This window comes from Schistocerca nitens, chromosome 3 (genome assembly GCF_023898315.1).
Source record: "Schistocerca nitens isolate TAMUIC-IGC-003100 chromosome 3, iqSchNite1.1, whole genome shotgun sequence".
NCBI classification, from domain to species: Eukaryota; Metazoa; Arthropoda; class Insecta; order Orthoptera; family Acrididae; genus Schistocerca; species Schistocerca nitens.
In genome coordinates, this window is record NC_064616.1 from 324,385,617 (window position 1) to 324,411,856 (window position 26,240).

Here is a 26,240-nt window from a genome sequence, read left to right on the forward strand (position 1 = left end):
AAGAAGGTTGTATACCTGGAAGAATCCTGGAGATACTAATAGGTATCAGATAGATTATATAATGGTAAGACAGAGATTTAGGAACCAGGTTTTAAATTGTAAGACATTTCCAGGGGCAGATGTGGATTCTGACCACAATCTATTGTTTATGAACTGCAGATTGAAACTGAAGAAACTGCAAAAAGGTGGGAATTTAAGGAGATGGGACCTGGATAAACTGAAAGAACCAGAGGTTGTAGAGAGTTTCAGGGAGAGCATAAGGGAACAATTGACAGGAATGGGGGAAAGAAATACAGTAGAAGAAGAATGGGTAGCTCTGAGGGATGAAGTAGTGAAGGCAGCAGAGGATCAAGTAGGTAAAAAGACGAGGGCTAATAGAAATCCTTGGGTAACAGAAGAAATATTGAATTTAATTGATGAAAGGAGAAAATATAAAAATGCAGTAAATGAAGCAGGCCAAAGGGAATACAAACGTCTCAAAAATGAGATCGACAGAAAGTGCAAAATGGCTAAGCAGGGATGGCTAGAGGACAAATGTAAGGATGTAGAGGCTTGTCTCACTAGGGGTAAGATAGATACTGCCTACAGGAAAATTAAAGAGACCTTTGGAGAGAAGAGAACCACTTGTATGAATATCAAGAGCTCAGATGGCAACCCAGTTCTAAGCAAAGAAGGGAAGGCAGAAAGGTGGAAGGAGTATATAGAGGGTTTATACAAGGGCGATGTACTTGAGGACAGTATTATGGAAGTGGAAGAGGATGTAGATGAAGATGAAATGGGAGATGAGATACTGCGTGAAGAGTTTGACAGAGCACTGAAAGACCTGAGTCGAAACAAGGCCCCCGCAGTACACAACATTCCATTGGAACTACTGACAACCTTGGGTGAGCCAGTCATGACAAAACTCTACCATCTGGTGAGCAAGATGTATGAGACTGGCGAAATACCCACAGACTTCAAGAAGAATATAATAATTCCAATACCAAAGAAAGCAGGTGTTGACACATGTGAAAATTACCGAACTATCAGTTTAATAAGTCACAGCTGCAAAATACTAACGCGAATTCTTTACAGACGAATGGAGAAACTGGTAGAAGCGGACCTCGGGGAAGATCAGTTTGGATTCCGTAGAAATGTTGGAACACGTGAGGCAATACTAACCTTACGACTTATCTTAGAAGAAAGATTAAGAAAAGGCAAACCTACGTTTCTAGCATTTGTAGACTTAGAGAAAGCTTTTGACAACGTTAACTGGAATACTCTCTTTCAAATTCTGAAGGTAGCAGGGGTAAAATACAGGGAGCGAAAGGCTATTTACAATTTGTACAGAAACCAGATGGCAGTTATAAGAGTCGAGGGGCATGAAAGGGAAGCAGTGGTTGGGAAAGGAGTGAGACAGGGTTGTAGCCTCTCCCCGATGTTATTCAATCTGTATATTGAGCAAGCAGTAAAGGAAACAAAAGAAAAATTCGGAGTAGGTATTAAAATTCATGGAGAAGAAGTAAAAACTTTGAGGTTCGCCGATGACATTGTAATTCTGTCAGAGACAGCAAAGGACTTGGAAGAGCAGTTGAACGGAATGGACAGTGTCTTGAAAGGAGGATATAAGATGAACATCAACAAAAGCAAAACGAGGATAATGGAATGTAGTCAAATTAAATCGGGTGATGCTGAGGGGATTAGATTAGGAAATGAGACACTTAAAGTAGTAAAGGAGTTTTGCTATTTAGGGAGTAAAATAACTGATGATGGTCGAAGTAGAGAGGATATAAAATGTAGACTGGCAATGGCAAGGAAATCGTTTCTGAAGAAGAGAAATTTGTTAACATCGAGTATAGATTTAAGTGTCAGGAAGTCGTTTCTGAAAGTATTTGTATGGAGTGGAGCCATGTATGGAAGTGAAACATGGACGATAACCAGTTTGGCCAAGAATAGAATAGAAGCTTTCGAAATGTGGTGCTACAGAAGAATGCTGAAGATAAGGTGGGTAGATCACGTAACTAATGAGGAGGTATTGAATAGGATTGGGGAGAAGAGAAGTTTGTGGCACAACTTGACTAGAAGAAGGGATCGGTTGGTAGGACATGTTTTGAGGCATCAAGGGATCACAAATTTAGCATTGGAGGGCAGCGTGGAGGGTAAAAATCGTAGAGGGAGGCCAAGAGATCAATACACTAAGCAGATTCAGAAGAATGTAGGTTGCAGTAGGTACTGGGAGATGAAGAAGCTTGCACAGGATAGAGTAGCATGGAGAGCTGCATCAAACCAGTCTCAGGACTGAAGACCACAACAACAACAACATAAAACCTGCAACGTATTTAACTGAAAGAGTACATTGCCTGACACAAAAAGCACGTACAAGGAGAGTAGGAAACGAAGAAAACTTCGCGGGTTGAGAGGGTATGTGATGGTATTTCGGTGATCACAAAATCATGACAATTATTGGAAATATGAAAAAAACGTAAATTAGTTACAAACTTCGGTGTGAACACACTTTATTCATCATGTAAACGTCACTACAGATATTAGAATTTAGGTCATGACATGTTCGACATGCCTGACATCATTCGCGGTGATGTGGCGCAGACTAACAGCGAAATTCTGCATGACTCACAGAAGTGTCGGAACATCGATGCTGTCGATGACCTCCTGAATGGCTTGTTTTCAGCGCAGCCCTGGTTTTAGGGTTATTGCTGTACACCTTGTCTTTAATATAGCCCCACAAAAAGGAGTCACTGTCGCATGTGTTCAGATCCGGAGATATGGCGGCCAATCGAGGCTCATGCAAATGGTCTCTGGGTACCCCAGAACCAAAAAGCGGTCAACAAAGTGCTCCTCCAGGACATTAATCTCCTGCTTCGATGCGGCTGAGCTCCGTCTTGCATGAACCACATCTTATCGAAATCAGCGTCACTTTGGATAAGGGATATGAAATCACCTTCCAAAACCTTCACGTACCGTTCGGTAGTCACCGTGCCATCAAAGAATATCGCACCGATTATTCCGTGACTGGACATTGCACACCACACAGTCACCCGTTGAGGGTGAAGAGACTTTTCGATCGCGAAATGCGTATTCTCAGGCCCCAAATGCGCCAATTTTGCTTATTGACGAACTCATCCAAATCAAAGTGGGCTCCGTCGCTAAACCAAACCATAAATGTGCATACTAATTCCCATCATGCCCGCGGCCAACCGTGCAGTTTGAACGTCCTAACGCAAACAGTTCAGAAGTTATGACGATTTTATTTCATATAGTTCAGTAATTGTCACCCTGTATCAGAATCAGCCTGGAGGCATGCATGGATTCGATTGGGAATGGTGTCATAAAACAGTTCTATCCTCTCCTGAGGAAATCTGGTCCACAACGGTTAAATAAATGTAAATGTCGTGTAACTGGCTCTCCCGTCGGGTTGACCGTTCGCCGGGTGTAAGTCTTTCGATACGACGCCACTTCGGCGACTTGCGCGTCGATGAGGATGAAATGATGAAGGTTAGGACAACACAACACCCAGTCCCTTAGCGAAGAAAATCTCCGACCCAGCCGTGAATCGAACCGGGGCCCTTAGGATTGACAGTCTGGCGCGCTGAACACTCAGCTACCGGGGGCGGACTCCACAACCGTTGTAATTGGTTCTTGATATCCTGAATTCTGGCACTGAGACGGACTTGACGTCCGAGCCGGTCCACACATGTTCTATTGGCGACAAATCTGGTAATCTTGCTGGCCACCGGAGTATCTGAACATCGCGCAGACAGGTCACAGAGACACATGCGTTGTGTGAACGATTATTGACCTGTCGAAAAATGGCATCAGAATGCTGTCGCATAAGAGGTAACACATGAGGACGTAGGGTGTCCGTGATGTACCGTTGTGGGTCTGAGTTCCCCCAGTCACTACCAACCGTGACCTGCGGTCATGCCAGAAGGCTCCCCACACTATTATTCCAGGAGTAATTTGCAATAACGAGACTTCTCCTCAGGTCACCGCCGTGCTCGCCTACCAGCCGTCTGTTTTGGTGTTAAAGACAGCCTACGTTTGGGATGGTAACTCCCTAGTCTGGCTGCATCTATTGTCCCCCCAATGGTGCCGGATGACACAGAATGTTGCAGGGAGTCAATTACCTTTTCTCAAATGGCACGCGTAGATGTGGAGGAGTTACGATGTGCTTAGACACAATACAGCAGGCCTCCCTTGTGGTCAGACGTGATCTACCGTAACCTTGACGACGAGTATGCTTACCTACACGGCCCAAGCAGTTCAACACCGGGCCACTGTCACATTCAAAGGCCCCACAAATGTGGATATAGCACTATTCGATCAGCCGCCTAATGGAGACCCACAATGAGGCCCCTTTCAAACTGTCAGGTGCTGATGACGTTGTCTGTATCTAGTCTGAAACTAGTGTCAAGTTCGTGTTGTTGATGAAGACGAAAAACAATGAAGAAGCTGTAACCTGGTGCAGGGCATATAGCTCGAATAGGGCCAATAAGCCCGCCAACTTCGACAAATATGCATGATGTCGGATCACTAGTAATAGTGTCAGAAGTCTTTCGCCCATAAAACACTGTTGAGAGATTTGGAATTTAATCAGGATAATCGAGCACCGTCTTGATATTAGGAACTTTACGCTATCATTTATTCTACGCTTACCAATCAATACTGGGCAAATAAGTTTTCTTTTACCACCAGTATTCGATTCGTGTAACTCTAGGCCGGGAACCGTTACACTAGTGTTCATTAGTAGTCACAGAGGTGGATGAAATACTAGTAATGGGTAATGGCAAAACACGGCTACATAGCTTGCCACTGAATGTTTGTTGGGTTAGGGATTTCGCTGAAGTGAAATGAAGCCCTAGGTAAGGGAACTTCGGGTTGTGAGGGGGCCAGAGAGCGGAGATCACGCCTGCGGTATTATGCAGAATGCGGGCTGCAGTGTGGTCTTAGCACCCTTTGCATACAGACCGTAGGCTTTGAAAGAGAAGAGTTCGCTTTAGCAGCGCTTTGAGTTGGAGGTTTTGGTCTCTTGCCGATCCAGCAGGCCGACAAACGCAGATAGGTAATGACTGTATGTTTTCATTTCTGGCCTTACAACTTTCGCGGCCGCCGGCGGGTGCGTGCTTCGCGTTTTTGTGCCAGAGTGAAAGGGAAGTAGATGCCCGAATCTCTCTGTAGCCCTTCGGTAACAAAAAACAGATAGAACTCTTCCAGAAATAGTAATGATTAGGTGTACAGCGTTTTTTGTTTTCCGTTGAGGTACAACTTGATGCACGGTTATTCATATCGTAAATGGACAGAGGTCATCCCATTAACTAAACAGCAATAGACATTTGAGACTCAGAGATAAAATTACTCGGTGCCGTTTATTATGGATCTTCAAGTTCTAAAGTTTATTATTACTGACAGTGTTCATTTCTATGATGTTCCGTGAATTCCTTTTTATCAGCAACCCGCACGAAAAGGAAAACGTAAATGATGTTAGGTTACACTTAGCTGTAACTCCTAGTAAGATGTTTTAAAGCGACATTAGTGGGGTGATAAAAGACTTAACGCACACAGTAACAAAAAATAAAATTAAGGACACCATGAAAATATACCATAGTAATGCACATCTGAAAATCCCATGTTCCCGTGCGAACGATGTTTTACACCTTGGCTTTCGCTGAATACAATACAAAACATGTTCTTCCTTTCTACATTCATGGACTGCAGTGAGTGACATGACAATTTGACTACAGAATAACTGAACCCTTTCGTTTGTCTCTCACTGATTATGGTATGAACATTATCCCAGTTGCGAAATAACATAGCACCGTTCCTAAAATTTCCCCTCGAGAAATGATTACCGTTCTTCTTGCCCTCTAACTCACTACATCGCATTTACTCAGCTCATTGGCTGTCGGTGGATACGTGAAGCGCAAAATTCATTATCCCTGATACTGGTAAAGACAATGCGGATAGGATGTTGCTATATCGAGCCGCCATGAAAGATGAACCCAGTAAGGAAGGCTGAGAGGCTGTCCAGTATCCTCCAGTGATAGAACAACGTGTTCAGGGGATATGGAGCGTGGTGATGGTAAACTGATGCACCCCTCCGTTGTAATGCAAAACATTTTCGAGTATTTTGCGCGAGAAACTTGTTATTTAATCAAGACTTGCACCATGCTCACTTTCGATGAAGGATCTGCAAACCGATTCCTTTCATAAGATACGGCTTTTCCGAATATACTGTCATGCTCAAAAGTATCCAAACAACCTGAACTACGTTCCGCCTGATTTGTATGCAACCCCAATAACGTAACTGTCTGTCTTCTGCTCTGTTTTCGGTACAGTCGTTTGACTGTACAAAATAGGTACTTCAAGAGACCCCTGGAGAAAACTGCCCCGTGTGGTTATTAATCCAGACGTAAATTTATACCACGATGATGAAAATATGAAAAACATGTTATTAGAGATGACACTGCTGTAACGCTTGTAAATGAAATTTATTACCAAAAATGCCATTTCAAAATACAAGTATCAACTCAAAATTGCGTGACGAAAATTTTTGTACTGGAATGGCACGCGGAACTCCAATCCAGCAATTATTCTCCCGGTTAACTAACCACGAAAGATCTTAAATTTGTTTCTGTCACAAGTAATAGGGTGTGCCTATGTTTAAACTTGAAATGACGTGGCATAAAGTTTCTTGTTGGACGGGGATTCAGAACCAGCAATTAGTCGTAGTAGCTCGTACCTTTCTCAACAGTCTTCAGTGAGGCACCATGTCAAATGCTTTCCGGAAATCTAGGAATTTGGAATATGCGTGTTGTCATTCAACCATGGTTCGCAGGATGTCATGTGAGAAAATGACAAGCTAAGTTTTGTACGATCATTGCTTTCTACAACCGTGCTGATTTGTGGGCAGAAGCTTTTCCGTCTCAAGAAAACTTATTATTTTCGAACTGAGAATATGCCAAGGATTCTGCGCCAGACCTATGTCAAAGATAATGGTCTGTAATTTTGCAGGTCTTTTCTTTTACCTTTCTTGTACACAGGAGTCACCTGCGCTTTTCTTCCATTCGCTTGGGACTTTATGTTGGGCCAGAGATTAGCGATAACTGCAAGCTAAGTAAAGCGCCAGCGCCGGACAATACTCTCTGTAAAACCGAAATGGCATTCCATTCGAACCTGGGAACTTATCTGTTTTCAACTCATTCAGTTGTTTCTTTACAGCAGGGAGGCTTATTACTACCTCATCCGTACGGGAGGCCGGGCGATGGCCAAACGAAAGACTCCTGCGGGAACAATTTTTTTAAACGAGGAATTTAGAACTTCGGCTTTACCTCTGCTATCTTCTACTGCCACACCAGCCTGGTCAACGCGTGAATAGATGGAAGCCTTAGATCTGCTTAACGATTTTATATGAGGCCATAATTTTCTACGATTCTCGGTCACATCTTTTTCTAAGGTATGATGGTGAAGTTGTTATATGCTTCACTCATCGATCTTTTTACAGACGTACGAATCTCTACTAACCTTGGGCTGTTGTCATTTGCGCGTTTTCTTTTGAACCGAGAGTGCAACAGCCATTGCTCCCTCAATATTTTCCGATTTTGTTATTAAACTTGGTGGGTCTTTTCCGTCCTTAATCCGCTTACTAGGCACATACTTCTCCAGAGCACTGTTAACAATGTGTTTAAAATTTGCCCAAAATTTCTCCACGTTCATCATACTGGAACTAGAGATGTTAATTCATTGTCTAAGTGACATGCTGACAACTGTTTATCTGGCCTTCGTAGCAAAAATACTCCCCTAACCTTCAGGATGGGTTTATGAACTTTGGTAATCATTGTCGGTATAAAGACGTCGTGATCACTAACCTCTATCTCTATAATGACACTTCCGGTAAGGTCGGGACTGTTTGTTGCTACAAGGTCTAAAATATTACCTATGCGTGTGGGCCGTCGAACTAGCTGCTCTCGACAGTTTTCGGAAAACGTCTTCAAAAGTACTTCACCGGACTGTCTGTCCGTACGACCTGCAATGAATTCATAGACGTTCCAGTCTATACTCGGAGGGTACACTCGCCTCCAACTACTATTGCATGATCTTGAGATTTCCGCGCTACTGAGCATAGACTTCCGTCCTATGGTTCCAAAACTGTCACGGTGGAATCGTGTGGCCGGTAAAAACATCCGATAATTACCTACACCTGTTACACGTGTCCAAATAACGTCACAGTCAGAAACAATGTCGATCTCGATACACAGAACATTTCTGTCGTCTGTAATGAACAGCCCCCCTCCTATCGTGCCTAATCTGTATTTTCGATGTATGTCCCATGCCTCGGTAAATATTTCGGAGCTTTCTACTTCGGGTTGCACCCAGCTCTCGGTTTCGAGAATAATTTGAGCGCACAACTTTCCTGAAGGGTAATAAATTCGGGAAACTTGTTAAAAATACTTTGAAAACTGCTGTCAAAATTTTGAGAGTCGAATTGGCTTCACTTTGCACGCCGTCTGATTTCGGTCTCTGTGTATCGACTGGCGAGCGTTCATAAGAGGATCTCAAATTACCGCCATGTGTGCTCCACAAGTAACCTGTTACTCGGATAGCTGCTTCCTTTGCGTAGTGCACCCTTGACCTATCAAGGGGAGTGTTAAAAATTTCCACACCATAACGCAGGTCCAGAAATCTGCAGCCAAAACCGTCACAGAATCGACGGAGTCTATGGTTGAAATTCGACCCTGATCAGCTCTGTGAACGTCGCTGCAAATTGTGAGCTCTGCTTGCACTCTGTGCGCGAGGCCAGCAGTCTTCACCACTTCCGCTGGCTGTCCGTACGAACCCAGCATGGCCTCAGAACGCAAGCGGCAGACGTCGTTGGTGCCGACGTGAGGCACAACCTGCAGACGACTGCACTCTGCATGTTCGATAGCCGTAGGCAGGGCCTCCTCCAGGTGTCGGATGAGGCAGACGCTACTTGCCTAAGGGGCTCCATAACGCGCCTAAAATTGGAGCTCCCGATAACGAGAAACCCCTCCTGCAATATGCTTGCTCGGGCCGTGATGAAGGGGCTACCAGTCCACACAGAGGGTGAATCGTTAGTATAGACGGTCAGCCTCCACAGTGATCCTCCGCCTCGAGCGACGCGATCGATTTACCACCCGGCACTCACACTGCGGTGAAGGCGGATCCAACACGTCGGGTACACTGTAAGATACCTCCGCAGCAAAGCCCGTTGGCGAAACAAGCGGCACCTGGAGTATTCTGTGCGATGCGCGAGATTCTCACCCACCGCTACACACTGAGTCAGCAGCCTGAAGGCTGACCGTGGCCAAAAGCCTCTCCAGCCGTTAGCGAACTGCGGCCAGCTCCTGCCGTGTCCGCACACAGCATACACACAACCTACCCATCCTAGTGCTACTAGCTTAAGAATAACCTGTAAAAGCACACAGAGAAAGCTAAATCTATAACTTGATACCCTCCTGATGTGTCACCAACCGAGGCTGACTCCTTACTGAACTGTGTAGCTGACTGTTCAAAAGAAATACAACTGCTCTAGAGACTGCGCGAATATACACTTCACAGTTACTAAAACGCAAAATTACACCTCTTAAATACAAAAATACGCAAGAAATTTAAGAATTAAACTATGAAGAAACGCAGAAAAATCTAACGTTTGCTGCTCAGCTGGTGCGTCACAGGCGGCAGCTGAAGCTCGAGGCGCTCTCGAAGATTCTGCGATTGTAAAACTCTTCTCCGATTAAGTCCAAGTTCCCCTTCTATCTTTCCATCAATGGCTACTTGCATAAAGCTGTACTTCTTGTTCCGAAAGATGGTAGTTATGACATCAAGAATTTTATCAGTGTAGTAAAGTATCTCGTGATGGATCACATGAGCAACCCACGGGGTCTTTATCAGGCTGATATACGTTCACTATTCAAACATCTTCAGTCTGTCCACGAATGAAGTTTTGTAATTGTCCAAGATTCTACTCAATACAGTAGGTACCCGTAACGGAGCACTTCACAGCTCGCCAGCGTATGGTAAACTGAAGATCGTAGTTACATGTAAAATATTTAAGTTACTGAAATGCTACGCGTGCAGTGGCAATTTTAGTTTTTATTTTTTCATCATGATCTCATTTTCCTGTCAGCCGGCAACCTCGATATTTAATGAATGATCAAACTGATGTAGGTTGCAGTAGTTACTTGGAGATGAAGAGGCTTGCTCAGGCTATACTGGGATGGAAAGCTGCATCCTGTCTTCGGAATGAAGACCACAACAGCAACAGTGATGACAACATGTACATCTGCACTCCGCAAGCCATCTTGCAGCGTCGGACATAGTGCACATAGTGTACCAATCTTATCTCTCTCCTCCACTTTCGCTCCTGGTCCCCTCCCTACAGCATTCACGTATGACAGGCGGGAAGACAGGCCGTTGGTACCCCGTCGCTTGCACCCGAATTTGTCCAATTTTAGTGTCGAGGTCTTTACACGAGCTGTATGTTGGCGAATTAATGCGTTTGTTTACCCATTTTCTTGTGTGGGTGATTCGAATTTTATCAATACGGCTCCCCGTGATGTACGTGCAAACTGTTGGAAAATTCCGTGACAATTTCATAGTGACTAAACAAACCCGTGACGAATCGTGCATATCTTCTTTGAATGTTTTCTATTTCTTCCGTTAATTGAATATGTTAAGGTTCCCAGAGCGATAAACATTGCAGGGAGTATCAAAAAGATTTATCCAATTTAACAAGGCCATGTCTTCAGCATGAATTAAGATAGAAAACTGGAACGAATACTACATAAGACTAGAAAGTTTTTATTGTCAAAAGAACCATCCTATTTTACAATGATCTAGTTTTTGCACGTATGCATACACAACCTTGGAGTATTTCAAGTTCAGAACGATTTCACGAAACTTTATACGTTCGTAACTAACAGGAAGATTAAAAATGTATGCCGGACTGATCTCGAACTTAGGAACTTTGTCTTTCGTGGGCATATGCTCTACCGACTGAGCTATCCAAGAACGACTCACGACAGCCCTCACAGCTTTACTTCCGCCAGTACCTCATCTCGCACCTTCCCATCATGTTGCTGTTTATGACCATCATGGAGGACTTGTAGCAGCTCAGTCCTGTATGGTTTGAAACACAAACGTCACCATGAGGCGAGCAAGACAGACATACGAGGAATGGCTAAGTCTCGGCAGGCACGATGAGTAGACTTCTGAGAACTACGAGCTGAACTCTTTTGAATGCGCCCCACGTCTAAAACGAGCACACAGATCTCAACCTACACAAACAACCAGTGCTTTCAAAGTGTTGGTACCATTGGCAAATGGTTTGAACTGTAAGAGTTCATGTGCTCTCGGTGAAAATCATGCCTCATTGTGAAACTGAAGTGCACCCGTTAAAACGGAGAACTCGCCAGGGAGGCTCATTTCTGCAACGATATGAAATTACAACCGTGTCCAAGGTATACATTTGGTTTAGATGCGCAGGTTAAAATACACGTCATGCTCCTGTCTTCATTCATGCAGAAGATACAGCCCTGCGAAATCAGATAAATCTTTTTGAAACACCCCTTAAAGTTATTTATATTTGCAGTCAGCTGCCAGATTTTGCACCATACACAAGTCCCTTTCGATTATGTAACACTTCTAACGACATCACTTCGTTGAACATAACTGTGTTGTCTACAAGCGGCCTATCAGTTATACGGACTTTGGCCTCCAATGCATTTACATATGTCGTGTGCCGGACGTTGTGTTGTTCCTTAATATTTCAGACTACGGGCAGAAAATAGCTGCGCTAATACGAAAATGGAGCCTAAACTGACTTAATTGCGAATCGCAGTCCACTCCGACGCTGGAGAATTACCTGGCATAGCGAATAAACGAGAACGGAAAGGTGCCTTGTCTGTACGCAGTGCCGCATTCCGTCAATTACCTGGGAGTATCGAGACTCGCTAAACCAGTCGGCCACAGAAACCCGGAGACCACACCGCACTATTTCACAATGCACTCGTGCAATGCAATCTCTGTTGGTATTTTGTTAGTGCTGCTTGCCTTATTTACCAATTCCACTATGTTCCATTGTACGATGCTATCGAAGTTTTCCTACGAAGTCGACAGGAGTGGAGCGCCACACCTTTTCCGGAGTTAATCATTCTTAATCCACGAACCACGGATATTGGCGCGTTATGGTTGCTAACTTCAAAACACGCATTGCCGTACCGTATCTGCAGCCATATTGGTGGGGTATTATGGAGAGGAAAAACTAACATATATGGTTCCTAAAGAGGAGCAGTAGCCTTTTCAATAGCTGCAGGGGCAACAGGCTGGATGATTTACTGATCTGGCCTTGTAACATTAGCCGACATTGCCTTGTTATGTCGGTATTGCGGACGTCTGAAATCAAGGAGAAACTCGAGCGGTTATTTCTCCTGTGCAAATTCAGCATTATCGTACGGTCAATAACGAGGGCATTCTCGTGAGTAAAGAATTCCAGAGGTAAAATGGTGAGGAAGAACATGTGAATATGTAATTACAGAATTGTCAACATAAAACCAAATGAGGGTAATCCAGGAGTAGGTCGAACAACAAAATGGGAATGTGGGTGAACTACTGCGAACATCATAATGAACGGATCATTATAGCCAAGATTGGTATGGAGCCAATACACACGATAATAGTATAAGTATACAGTGTGTGCCTACTAGCTCCACGGGTGTTGAACAGTTTGAAAATATTGACGACAAGATAAAATAACTGGAAGCTTTCTGATACACTGTATAGTGGGAAGACGGAGATTTAATAACTGTGTTTTAAATTGTAAAATAGGTCTGAACTCTGAACACAATTTAGTAGTTACAAAATTCAGATTACTTGCGAAGAACTTACAGAAAATTACAAAATTAAGGAAATGGGTATTGCGGAAGTTGAACCAATCAGAGATTGTTGAGAGTTTGAAAGGGAGCATTAGACAACGACTAACTGAAATAGCGAAAGAAGTAGAATAGAAGCTGAGTGGATAGTTTTGAGAAATGAGATACTGACGGCAACAAAGTAATAACTAGGAAAAAAGATGCAGTTCAGTATGGATCCTTAGATAACGCTCGAGATCCTAAATTTAATTGATGAAAGGAAAACTGATATTGTTGAAAAGTGCAAAACTGCAAAACACGAATGGTTAGCAGAGAAACGATAAGTTATAAAAGCAAACATGATAATGGAAAATATAGAGGCCACTTACAGGAAATTTAAAAAACCTTTGGAGAAAAGAGAAGCAGCTGTGTGGGTATCAATAGCTTATACTGTAAGGCAGTTCTAACCAAAGACGAGAAGGCTGAAAAGTGGAAGGAATACGAGAAACTCAAAAAGCTTCGGAGGAAAGAGAAGCAGCTGTTTAAAAATCAAGAGCTTATACTGTAAGACACTACTAACTTAAGACAGGACGGCTGAAAAGTGGAAGGAATAAGAGAAATAAACTTGAAACAATATCATCGAAAGGGAAGAGGATACAGGCGAAGATGTGATAGAGGACGTGTTACTGCATAGAGAATCTGGAATAGCACTGAAAGACGTAAGTCAAAATAGGAATTGGGGTATGTAGTATCCCCTCACGATTATTAAGATAATTGGAAGGACCAACCACGATAGAATTGCTCCAATCGGTGTATAGGACAAATGAGATAGGTGAAATATCCAGAGCTCTCATTAATAATATAATAATCTGAATTTTAAAAAAATGGTTCCAATGGCTCTAGGCACTATGCGACTTAACATCTGAGGTCATCAGTCCCCTAGACTTAGAACTACTTAAACCTAACTAACCTAAGGACATCACACACATCCATGCCCGAGGCAGGATTCGAACCTGCGACCGTAGCATCAGCGCGGTTCCGGACTGAAGCGTCTAGAACCGCTCGACCACAGCGGTCGGCTCAATTCCAAAGAAGACAGATGCTGACATACGTGCATTAGTTAAATACCGTACCATCAGTTTATTAAGTCCTGCAAAATATTAATGCGAATCATCTTCATAAGAATGGAACCCCTGTCAGAATCCTACCTGCAGGAAGACCAATTTGGGTTCCGTAGAAATGCAGGAACTCGCGAATCAATAGAGAACCTACGACTTTGGTCAGTAGATATGTTGAAGGAAGGCAAATTAACAGTTACAGCATTTTTTCATTTAATCAAGCTTTTTCCAATGCTGAACGCAATACACTCTTTGAAATTCGGAAGTTATCAGGGAAAGAGTAGAAGTAGTGAAATGCTATGTGCAACTTGTACAGAAAAACCAAACTGCAGTTATAAGAGTCAAAGGACATGAAAGGGAGTACTAAGCAAGGAAGGGAAGGCTGACAAGTGGAAGGATTAAGAGAAACGAACTTGAGAGTCAGAAAAGCTATCTCGTCAAAAATAGACATTATGAGAGCCATGACCATAGAATAATTATGAAATCGGCAATTTGAAACGACAACCAGCCGAAACCTACAATAAAATGTTGGATGGTAATTGAGAAGGCGGTGAGACGGGTTATAGCCTATACTTCAAGTTATTCAATATGTATATTGCATAAACAGTAAAGGAAATCAAGGCGAAATTTAGATTTCAAGGAGGAGAAATAAATACTTTTAACATTTATCGATGATATTATACTTCTGTCAGAGATAGCAAAGGGCTTGGTGGATCAGTTGAACAAAATGAGTGCTGAAACTTCCTGGCAGATTAAAACAGTGTGCCGGACCGAGACTCGAACTAGGGATCTTTGCCATTCACGGGCAAGTGCCCACGAAAGGCAAGGGTCCCGAGTTCGAGTCTCGGTCTGGCACATAGTTTTAATCTGCCAGGAAGTTTCATGTCAGCGCACACTCCGCTGCAGAATGAACATTTCATGCCGAAATGAGTGCTTTCTTCACCAACATCGGCAAAAATAAAAGAAGGGCAGTGGAGGGAGTACAGCTGAATTAAATCTGATGATAATGAGAGAATTAGAATAAGAAATGAAACTCTCAAAGTAGTAGAGAAGTTTTTTTTGTTTGGAAAGCAAAATAAATGACGACGGGCGAAATAAAGAGGATGTAAAATGCAGACTGACAATAGTCAGAAACGCTATCTGGTCTAAAATAGACATCAAAAGCGCCGTGGCCATAGTATAATCATAAAATCCGTAATATGGAACGGCAGTAGTCTATAGTAGTTAACTGTCAAATGTAACTTGTCTACGTAAGAATTATGAATAAGAAACAATAAGTAGTTTTGCTCTCTCTCTAGAAAAAATTTTTGCTTAAAATGTAACTGCATTTGTGCAATCAGCACAGTGACGTCAAAACAGTATGGAACAACGTTCAGTTCAAGTGAATCGACTGACGGTGACCAGAAGCAGAAAGAGGAACTGTTCGTGATAGCCCAGAGGTCAGGGTTCGAATCCCCAGTCTAACACAAATTTTCATTTGCCATGCCGTATTCGCTACCTTGCGACTTCATTATTTCTGGATGGATTTCACAGTTATCATTTCGTATCATTATACTTCACCTTCATTCTAATTGAAAATTCAGTTGATATAACGCAGTAACGTACCAGTGCGCCCTCGGAGGTACAAGAATGTAGTTGTTGGATATCGTATGTATTCGTTACAGTGTAAAAAATATGCCCCAAGACTGGAGGTATCGTTTCGTTACTGCCTGAAACGTTTCGTTACTCATACGTTTTCTTCCCAGCGCACGGTTCAAGCCCCACTCGGGCCGAGTCAGTACTTTTCGTTTACGGTCAAATATTTGAGCGGAGCGAATCAGAGATTCCGTAGAAATTACGCAGTGGATTTTTGCCCGAATGTTTATGGCCAAACGAAGGGTGGGAGATGGACAAATGGGGGATCAAATTGAGCTCCGTGAGGTCAGTTTTGCAAAGAGAGATTTAATTGTTTGAAAATAATCATGGTAATTAAGAAAAACTCAATTAGGGGTTTGAGGGAAAAATGAAGTATTTCACGTATAGCTGCTACTAGCTATCTAATTGAAGTGTCGAAAGTATCAAATCACAGCAATAAACGGCAACTTCTCTGTTTTACCTTGATCTATATATACCGATCAACATTTAAATATATTATAATTCTTATTTTTTGAACAAAACTTAAATTAAAAGAAATTGTAAAAGAGTGGTCGAATATTTTGTAAAATGAGTCCTCTAAAAGTAAGAAATAAAACAGATCAGAGAAACATTAACGTGCCTTTCAATGATGCTCGAGACTATCTACAGTAAATGAAATGCCGATTGAGAATTTGAACGTCAATGTTTAACTTAGAATTATAGAGGGTACTAGAGGATGTGTGTGGTGGAATTTCACTCAATGGTTTCCTTACATCAGTAACGTATGAGCAGCTCAGCTACTGTACACGATTTCGAGCATCATTAAACGGCGCGTCATGTTATTCTGGCTGACATTTAGACAAATCATTTCACACAGCATTTGACTTTTTCTTCGGTTTTTTAAATTACGGTAGATAATTCATTACTCTCCGCGCACCTAGAGGGATGGAAACACTTCGCTACTCACGTATCTCCTTCCCCAAATATAATTCATGCCGACTTGGTAGTTCTCGAACTCCTCCAATTTCTGATTCTCAGCAGGCCAAGTCGGCATTGACGCAGGTTAGCGGATACTTTTTGTCACTCTCCATGTTTTCTTTCCTGCACACAGTTCGCGTTCTGCTCGACGCGAGTCGGCATTATTCGTAAGCTTCCAATTCCTTACCCACAGGTACATTTCGTTAAGTCCTGTAAATTCAAATTGTCGTGTGCGCACAGTAGATAAGAGTGAGTGACTTGTGCGTGAGCTGTATGCGTCAGACATCAATTATTTCAATCTGCTTACGTTTGTTACAAAGTTATCAGCTCGACTGTAAAATTAATTTTATCTGTGCCGAATGGAGCTATTACTTCTATTTTATAATGATTCGTTATACTGTTTATACACTACTGGCCATTAAAATTGCCACACCAAGAAGAAATGCAGATGATAAACGGGTATTCATTGGACAAATATATTATACTAGAACTGACATGTGATTACATTTTCACGCAATTTGGGTGCATAGATCCTGAGAAATCAGTACCCAGAACAGCCACCTCTGGCCGTAATAACGGCCTTGATACACCTGGGCATTAAGTCAAACAGAGCTTGGATGGCGTGTACAGGTACAGCTGCCCATGCAGCTTCAACACAATACCACAGTTCATCAAGAGTAGTGACTGCCGTATTGTGACGAGCCAGTTGCTCGGCCACCATTGACCAGACGTATTCAATTGGTCAGAGATCTGGAGAATGTGCTGGCCCGGGCAGCAATCGAACACTTTCTGTATCCAGAAAGGCCAGTACCGGTCATGGAACATGCGGTCGTGCATTATCCTGCTGAAATGTAGGGTTTCGCAGGGATCGAATGAAGGGTAGAGCTACGGGTCGTAACACATCTGAAATGTAACGTCCACTGTTCAAACTGCCGTCAATGCGAACAAGAGGTGACCGACACGTGTAACCAATGGCACCCCATACCATCACGCCGGGTGATACGCCAGTATGGCGATGACGAATACACGCTTCCAATGTGCGTTCACCGCGATGTCGCCAAACACGGATGCGACAATCATGATGCTGGTAAACAGAACCTGGATTCATCCGAAAAAATGACGTTTTGCCATTCGTGCACCTGGGTTCGTCGTCGAGTACACCATCGCAGGCGCTACTGTCTGTGACGCAGCGTCAAGGGTAACCGCAGCCATGGTCTCCGAGCTGATAGTCCATGCTGCTGCAAACGTCGTCGAACTGTTCGAGCAGATGGGTGTTGTCTTGCAAACGTCCCCATCTGTTGACTCAGGGATCGAGACGTGGCTGCACGATCCGTTACAGTCATGCGGATAAGTTGCCTGTCGTCTCGACTGCTAGTGATAAGAAGCCGTTGGGATCCAGCACGGCGTTCTGTATTACCCTCCTGAACCCACCGATCCCATATTCTGCTAACAGTCATTGGACCTCGACCAAGGCGAGCAGCAATGACGCGATACGATAAACCGCAATCGGGATAGGCTACAATCCGACCTTTGTCAAAGTCGGAAACGTGATGCTACGCATTTCTCCTCCTTACAAGAGGCATCACAACAACGTTTCACCAGACAACCCTGCTCAACTGCTGTTTGTGTATGTGAAATCGGTTGGCAACTTTCCTCATGTCAGCACGTTGTAGGTGTCGCCACTGGCGCCAAACTTGTGTGAATGCTCTGAAAAGCTAATCATTTGCGTATCACAGCATCTCCTTCCTGTTGGTAAAATTTCGCGTCTGTAGCACGACATCTTCGTGGTGTAGCAATTTTAATGGCCAGTCGTGTATAAGGTCGCATTGACGACACTTTAGCAAATTTTCTCATTGTATAGTGCAATAACGATGTAGCGGAAATGAAGCAAGCAGTTAGAGTTTTACAGAGAAGATCCAGAAAAAATCAAAACGTGGTTTGTGTCGACAGTCATCTTCAGTCATAGGAGAGCCCACAACAAATTAAAAATACTGTTATACGTAATGACATTCAGTAACGAAAGAAACGAGTAACGAATGCTTTCTATAATACGATACAAAATTTGGTCGTTACTTTGACAGTCCTACGGAAGAAAGCTTGCTTACCATCCGGTGGTGAAGTGAGCGACGATCTGCGCCGTGTCGTGCGTGACTGCGCGCAGCTCGCTGCAGACGACTCGCATCTCGTGCCCCGGCTGCGACAGCTCCATAGACAGAGACGGGCCGCTGCTGGGCGCCGGGAACCTGCAACCGCCATACACGGAAAAGCTAGCCGACTTCAATATCTTAATATTGCCATTTCGCTCGCTGACACTCACAGCCAGAAGTATGCGTGGATAACAGAAATTCTGTCTGCATCCACATCGCATTTCAGAGTGCGTCAACTGCATCTGCATCCGCAGATATTAAAATTTTGTAAACCATTTTAACTCTTTCGGCGCGCTTTAGCTTTGACGGTAGGCTCGTGCCTGGCCTGAGCTTTTCTCTGCTGACGTTGGACCTCGTTATTTACATTCCACTGACTGAGGACATAGAGACCAATCACGACCACATTTAGATACAGCATAGACTATCATATTCTTAATACGTTCCATAACTAGCAGTTTTCTGTTGTAGGAATCAGCATGGGTTTCGAAAAAGACGATCGTGTGAAAGCCAGCTCGCGCTGTTCGTCCACGAGGCTCAGAGGGCCATAGACACGGGTTCCCAGGTAGATGCCGTGTTTCTTGACTTCCGCAAGGCGATTGATACAGTTCCCCGTAGTCATTTAATCAACAAAGTAAGAGCATATGGACTATCAGACCAATTGTGTGATTGGATTGAAGAGTTCCTAGATAACAGAACGCAGCATGTCATTCTCAATGGAGAGACGTCTTCCGAAGTAAGAGTGATTTCAGGTGTGCCGCAGGGGAATGTCGTAGGACCGTTGCTATTCACAATATACATAAATGACCTTGTGGATAACATCGGAAGTTCACTGAGGCTTTTTGCGGATGATGCTGTAGTATATCGAGAGGTTGTAACAATGGAAAATTGTACTGAAATGCAGGAGGATCTACAACGAATTGACGCATGGTGCAGGGAATGGCAATTGAATCTCAATGTAGACAAGTGTAATGTGCTGCGAATACATAGAAAGAAAGATCCTTTATCATTTAGCTACAAAATAGCAGGTCAGCAACCGGAAGCAGTTAATTCCATAAATTATCTGGGAGTAGGCATTAGGAGTGATTTAAAATGGAATGATCATATGAAGTTGATCGCCGGTAAAGCAGATACCAGACTGAGATTCATTGGAAGAATCCTAAGGAAATGCAATCCGAAAACAAATGAAGTAGTTTACAGTACACTTATTCGCCCACTGCTTGAATATTGCTCAGCAGTGTGGGATCCGTACCAGATACAGTTGATAGAAGAGATAGAGAAGACCCAACGGAGAGCAGCGCGTTTCGTTACAGGATCATTTAGTATTTGCGAAAGCGTTACGGAGATGATAAACTCCAGTGGAAGACTCTGCAGGAGAGACGCTCAGTAGCTCGGTACGGACTTTTGTTGAAGTTTCGAGAACATACCTTCACCGAGGAGTCAAGCAGTATATTGCTCCCTCCTACGTATATCTCGCGGAGAGACCATGAGGATAAAATCAGAGACATTAGAGCCTACACAGAGGTATACCGACAATCTTTCTTTCCACTAACAATACGAGACTGGAATAGAAGGGAGAACCGATAGAGGTACTCAAAGTACCCTCCGCCACACACCGTCAGGTGGCTTGCGGAGTATGGATGTAGATGTAGAACTGGAATTTTGTGACTTTGCCTGCGAAACATTTCCGCAGCATTGGGAAGACAGATGAAGAACGGAAACGGAAAACTTTGTAAGGTAAGTTTGCCTCCGATGGGCCGGCTCGATTTCTCTATGGATACTGACGAAAGGAGTATGCTAGCGGCCATTAAGTTTACCCCGTCCTGCCAAAGATTCGCCATATTAATGGTGAGTTGTTCCACGAGATACAAGGCAACAGTGAAAAAGCTAAGATTTGCACTATGTTCTTGTAACTGACTAGTATGATTGATTGCTATATCGTAGTGATATGGTAATAGTGATTAAATTTCTGCAGCCATCATTGGAACATTACGAGTAATTCACACCATTTTGTCATATTCACAATGTAAAATTATGTTCTGTGGGCGGAGACTGGGTGCTGTTAAGTGATGCAATGCGAGTTGCCTTGAACCACCTCGAATTTTGTCTAATCTTAGACATAGGTAGGCCACAATGAACAAGATTTAAGTAATGGTTTGAATTATATGTTTTCTAATAGTTTGCAAATGTTTTAGTAATCAGTCAAACGTTTTTTTACCTTCGTAGGCGACTTTTTTACTTTTAGACTCCTTGGCTTTCAGATGCCAACAAAAACTCGCAAAAATAAAAAAATATGAGGTGCGTGTAACATTTAAAAGGTATAATATTATAGCTGATTCACGAAAACTGCATAGCCCAAAGAAGGAAACCAGTCCCCCTGATTAAGTCGAAGGCATATGTTTTTATTTTTCAAATATTTAATTAAATCTGTATTTATGAGTTCTGTGTCTGCTACAGTGAAATGCAGAAGATAATGTTAAAGTTAAACCGAAAACAAAATATTTATTACAATATCCGAGCATTTTTTTACTAATTTTCTTTAAGTAGCCTATTGATAACAACCTTCCCCTACGGGCCAAATCCGACATTTCTCAGGACAGTGAAAAAATAATGTATCTCTCTTTGCACGTAACTGATTTGTATCCAAAAATTGAGTGGCTATTCTGAAACCGCAGATGTATGCTGCTCACAGCATCACTGCAAAACGTAAAGAAAGAAATTAGGAAATAAATACTTTATTAAGAACGTTGTAAGTGCCATACCAGGAAGCTGACTGATTGTGACAATAAGAGTGTTTTTAGAAGTTAATTCTTGAAAAGAATAAAACAACGACCATCCACTGTTAATAATGCTATTTAGTTACACAAATAGAGTCGTTGCTGGTTTCGAGCCGACAGGTTCATCTTCAGACGGTTGTTCGCGTTAATATTACATTTGCTGTTGATTACTTTAGTTGTTGGCTGTTTTTTCTTCAACAACGAATCTGAACAAAAACAAACGTAATTTGAACGTGAACAACCACCTGAAGACGAACCTGTTGGTTCGAAATCGATAACGACGCTTTTTATATAAAACTGCGGTGCAACGCCGCATTTTACTCATTAGCAAATCACTTGCAGAGGTGAAAGAAGCGATAAGTGAGATGAAAAAACCTGGAACCGACTGGGGATCAAATTCCAACCTTTGGCAGTCTCACAACTGCTGATTCACACTCAGAATACACTCATATATTAAGAAGCGACATACACACATATTGAACAGCTTGTCACCATGAGAAATACAGAAGCAACTATCTATAATAGTAAAGTCTCACAGAGAATTCTTAACAAAGCAGTAATCTTTAGATAACTGCTGGCGGTTTATGGATAACGTTTCTGACGATTGAATATGACACTACAAACAATGTAAATTTTGGCAAATGTATAAACAAACCAAAAAATTCTGACTTAAATGGACTCCTACAAATTAAAGCAATTCTAAATGTAATGTTAATTTGCATTGCGAGTGTGTAATGCATATATGAATGAGATTTAAGACAGGCATTTATTAAATCCAACATAGCACACAATGATTTCACTGAGCGTGGTGTACTTCCTGATAGTAAACCAATTGATTCGTGAATGGAGGGAGATACGGTTTCTTATACACGTTGAAACATAATTTCGAAATTATGCATTTCTTACACTGCAATGTCTAACCTAAAGTGCACCCAACACAAAGTATCTATCGCACAAATTTTATAACGCAAAATAGAATAATTACATACAATTGGTCAAGTAATTTCGAAACAACACAATAACTATGATAGATCAAGGAACGATAATCAATTCATCAGGAACCTGCATTGTGAGGCTGCAAGGTATGAAAGAGTAAATATTTTTAATTTAGTGGATCGAGAAACAGTGCAGAGAGAAAAAACATCAGGCAGAATGAAAATTGTGGTATTCAACCTTTTATTCAAGAACTGTGATACTTTCTGAAATAATAGCTTCAGAAATAGATGAAGTCTTGTTCTACTTATAGACAATACTTTCTGTATTGGTGTGATGTGTATTTTGTATCGTGTTATGGTGAAGCTTAGTCGATTAGAACCTCGATGATGCATGTAGTTTGCTCCACGTCGGTCGTGCGGTAGCGTTCTCGCTTCCCGCGCCCGGGGTCCCGGGTTCGATTCCCGGCGGGGTCAGGGATTTTCTCTGCCTCGTGATGACTGGGTGTTCTGTGATGTCCTTAGGTTAGTTAGCTTTAAGTAGTTCTAAGTCCTAGGGGACTGATGACCATAGATGTTAGGTCCCATAATGCTCAGAGCCATTTGAACCATTCTTTTTTGCTCCACGTCCTACCGTGGGAACGGAGGACCAGTCACATCCGAAAAACCCTGGATATTTCACGATAGACCAACGGCACATGCAGATCCACAATGATGTCCATTACAGACTCTGTCAGCTGCTGGTAATATTGTCTCATATGAGACGACGGCATTGGTTGGTTGGTTGGTTGGTTGGTTTGGGGAAGGAGACCAGATAGCGTGGTCATCGGTCTCATCGGATTAGGGAAGGATGGGGAAGGAAGTCGGCCGTGTCCTTTCAGAGGAACCATCCCGGCATTTGCCTGGAGTGATTTAGGGAAATCACCAACGACGGCATTCTCCGTAACCATTCACGCCCAACAAGTATATAACATGGCGAACGCACATTATATACTTCATAGGAACACGGCATAACAACACTAATGCACTCGGGTGGCAGTCTTAGCCGTCACAAATAATTTACTTACCTGTTGTAGGCATCTGATGTACGACCATTATGGTCTTGGTATATATATCAATGACTATCGAGATAATGACAGGTATAGGGAAAGAACTATTTTTGTGAATAACAGCAAAATTGTAATTACAAATAAAACACAACACTTTCTGATAAAGAAAAAATTAAACTCTCAGGGGTGTTTAAAATTCATTAGGAATTAGAAAATGGACACTGAACGTCAAGAAATCAAACAGCATGAATTTCAGTTTGAAGATGGAGTCTAATACTGTGACATTAAATGTAGATGAAAATATGACAGATCATATCATTAGCACAAAATGTTTAGGGTTAAATACTGACTGTCGGCTGAAATGGAATAGAGTCCTGTCGTTTGGGTGTAACAGTGAGTGCCTCTTAGTTACGCACTCAGTCCTTAGCTATGGTATAACTTTTTTAAAGCAAGTGCACAAAATATGGTCATAACAATTATAGCTATAAAATCATCGGGCTCATTCTAAAAATCTGTTTAAATAATTAGGGATTCTAAATGCACCATTTGAGTACATTTACCAGTCCATCATCCACTTTAAGAAAATAACTGTAATTATTACACTAACGAGCCTGTTCATGGTAACAAATGATACACTGAAGTTAAAAAAACTCAAAACAATATTTTATACCAGTAATCAGACTGCACATTTAATTACAAAGTAAATTGTTACGGCGTAAAGTCAGTGCCAGCACGACAAAGAAGAGACGGCTGTGAGAAGAGGTCAGCCAATTTCACACTGACCGACCTCCCTTCCAGGACGACAACGCGACAGCAGCGGCCCCTACGTGAAGAGGACATACCGATAAGCGCCGAACCCTACTGGCGGCAGCTCACTTCGATAGCAGCGTCAACGTTAGCCACTTCGTTCGGAATCTCTATGTAGCACAGACTTGTGTTTGTCTATTCTGAAGAAGACTGATTATTTTGTATGTCGCCCTTTGCTTGCGACATATCTAGCACAGTTAATTATTGTCTCTTGTCTTATTGCAATAAAACTCATTAATACGAGTTGTTTGATTGTTTGTCTAGCGAACCGAGTATGCAGGATTCCTACTGTAGACACAACATAAATGAAAGGGGTAACTGAAACCGACATATTTCAAAATGTAGTTAAAGCATACCTCTTAAGTAATACACATTATGTAGTAAAATACTACTTAAATAAATCAGGGCTTTGTAAAAATATTACCCTTTCATCCCTCAACATAATTTCACAGTTTAAAGCATATTACTGGAAAACTATGTGCCAAAAAACTATAATGGAAACTGATACACGCCTTTCATATTTTTGAGCTCAGCATGTTCTTCATCATTAAGGGATTCTGTCACAGTTGTTGCACATACGCACAGGAACTCACAAAGAACCAAAGAAGATAATGTAGCGGGCCGGCCGAAGTGGCCGTGCGGTTAAAGGCGCTGCAGTCTGGAACCGCAAGACCGCTACGGTCGCAGGTTCGAATCCTGCCTCGGGCATGGATGTTTGTGATGTCCTTAGGTTAGTTAGGTTTAACTAGTTCTAAGTTCTAGGGGACTAATGACCTCAGCAGTTGAGTCCCATAGTGCTCAGAGCCATAATGTAGCGGCGGGGTACAACCATCGTTTCAATTTCAGACAAAAGGATGTGTGTGTAGTGGCACGTAACAAGATCTGAAAACGTAGTGTTAACAGTAGTTTTGGAATTAACTTGCGTTCAAGCGAGGAAGAGTCTGTGTGTGGGATGGTACATGTTTATGTGGATGCATAAAACTCCTTGTTCTTTCACGAGTAATTATGAATATGGGGAGCCATGAGATTCATAGAGGTCATCACACCACTAATGCTTACGCGCGTGTCTTCTGCGTTTTGCACGGTAGTCCAAGTGTGGAGGTTTGATAGGAAGGAAGGAAGGACGGAAGATTAGGGTTTGACGAAGGGAGAAAGGAAGGATGGAAGATTATGGTTTGACCTTCTGTCGACGATGAAGTAATTGGAAATGGAGCATAAGTTTGGGTTGCGGAAGGAAATCGGCCGTTTCTTTTCAAAGGAAGCATTCCGGTATTTTTCTTAGGTGATTTAGGGAAACCACGGAAAACCTAAATCTGGACGGCTGGAAAGCGATTTGAACCGCCGTCCTCACTGATGCAAATCCAATTTCTTGCTGTCAAGTCACGTACCTCGTTGGATGACGAAGTCCTTGTGCTATTCTTGTTCTGTGTGGTTACCGACGAATATGGGATCAAATGAAGGGGTGATACCCGGCGCCTGCACGCAGCTGGAGCACCTAAACAGTCGTCGAGCTTAACGTTCCCCAAGGCATAGAGACAGACTTGCTGCGATCGAGAGTGTCACAGACCATCACTTCATGAAACACGGCAGAGAGATTTGTTATTTAATCCTGGCCACTGGCGCAAGAAGTGGCTATCAGGAACCTTATCTCTCCCCCGTCCTATTGCTAGCCAAATACTGACGAAACAAAAACTATCCTCCACCACGATACGAATTGGCTGCCTCTGTGGTTTTTGCCATGAATAAATGTAGTCGTATCGTAATCCGAGGCGAACTGGCTCACAACTATTGTTACAGGCCTTAGGCATACTGAGTACTGCCAACGGAATGGAGTTTACGTTGGAGAAGGTCGCGCAAATGTTCTATCGGCGACATATTAAGGATTCTTACTGGCCAAGGAAGGACCTCAACATGACGCAAGTAGTCCGTAGAGACACATACTGAGTGTTGAGGAGCGT

General features: G+C 42.7%; 1 protein-coding gene across 1 annotated transcript in view; it reads right to left on the minus strand.

Moving 5' to 3' along the window:
* LOC126249589 (uncharacterized) overlaps positions 1-26,240 on the minus strand; it is a 644,174-nt gene that overhangs the window by 72,514 nt on the left and 545,420 nt on the right. The window contains exon 7 of the mRNA XM_049951253.1: positions 18,679-18,816. Within this exon, the coding sequence (XP_049807210.1) occupies positions 18,679-18,816 (138 nt within the window). The remainder of the gene's footprint in view (positions 1-18,678; positions 18,817-26,240) is intronic.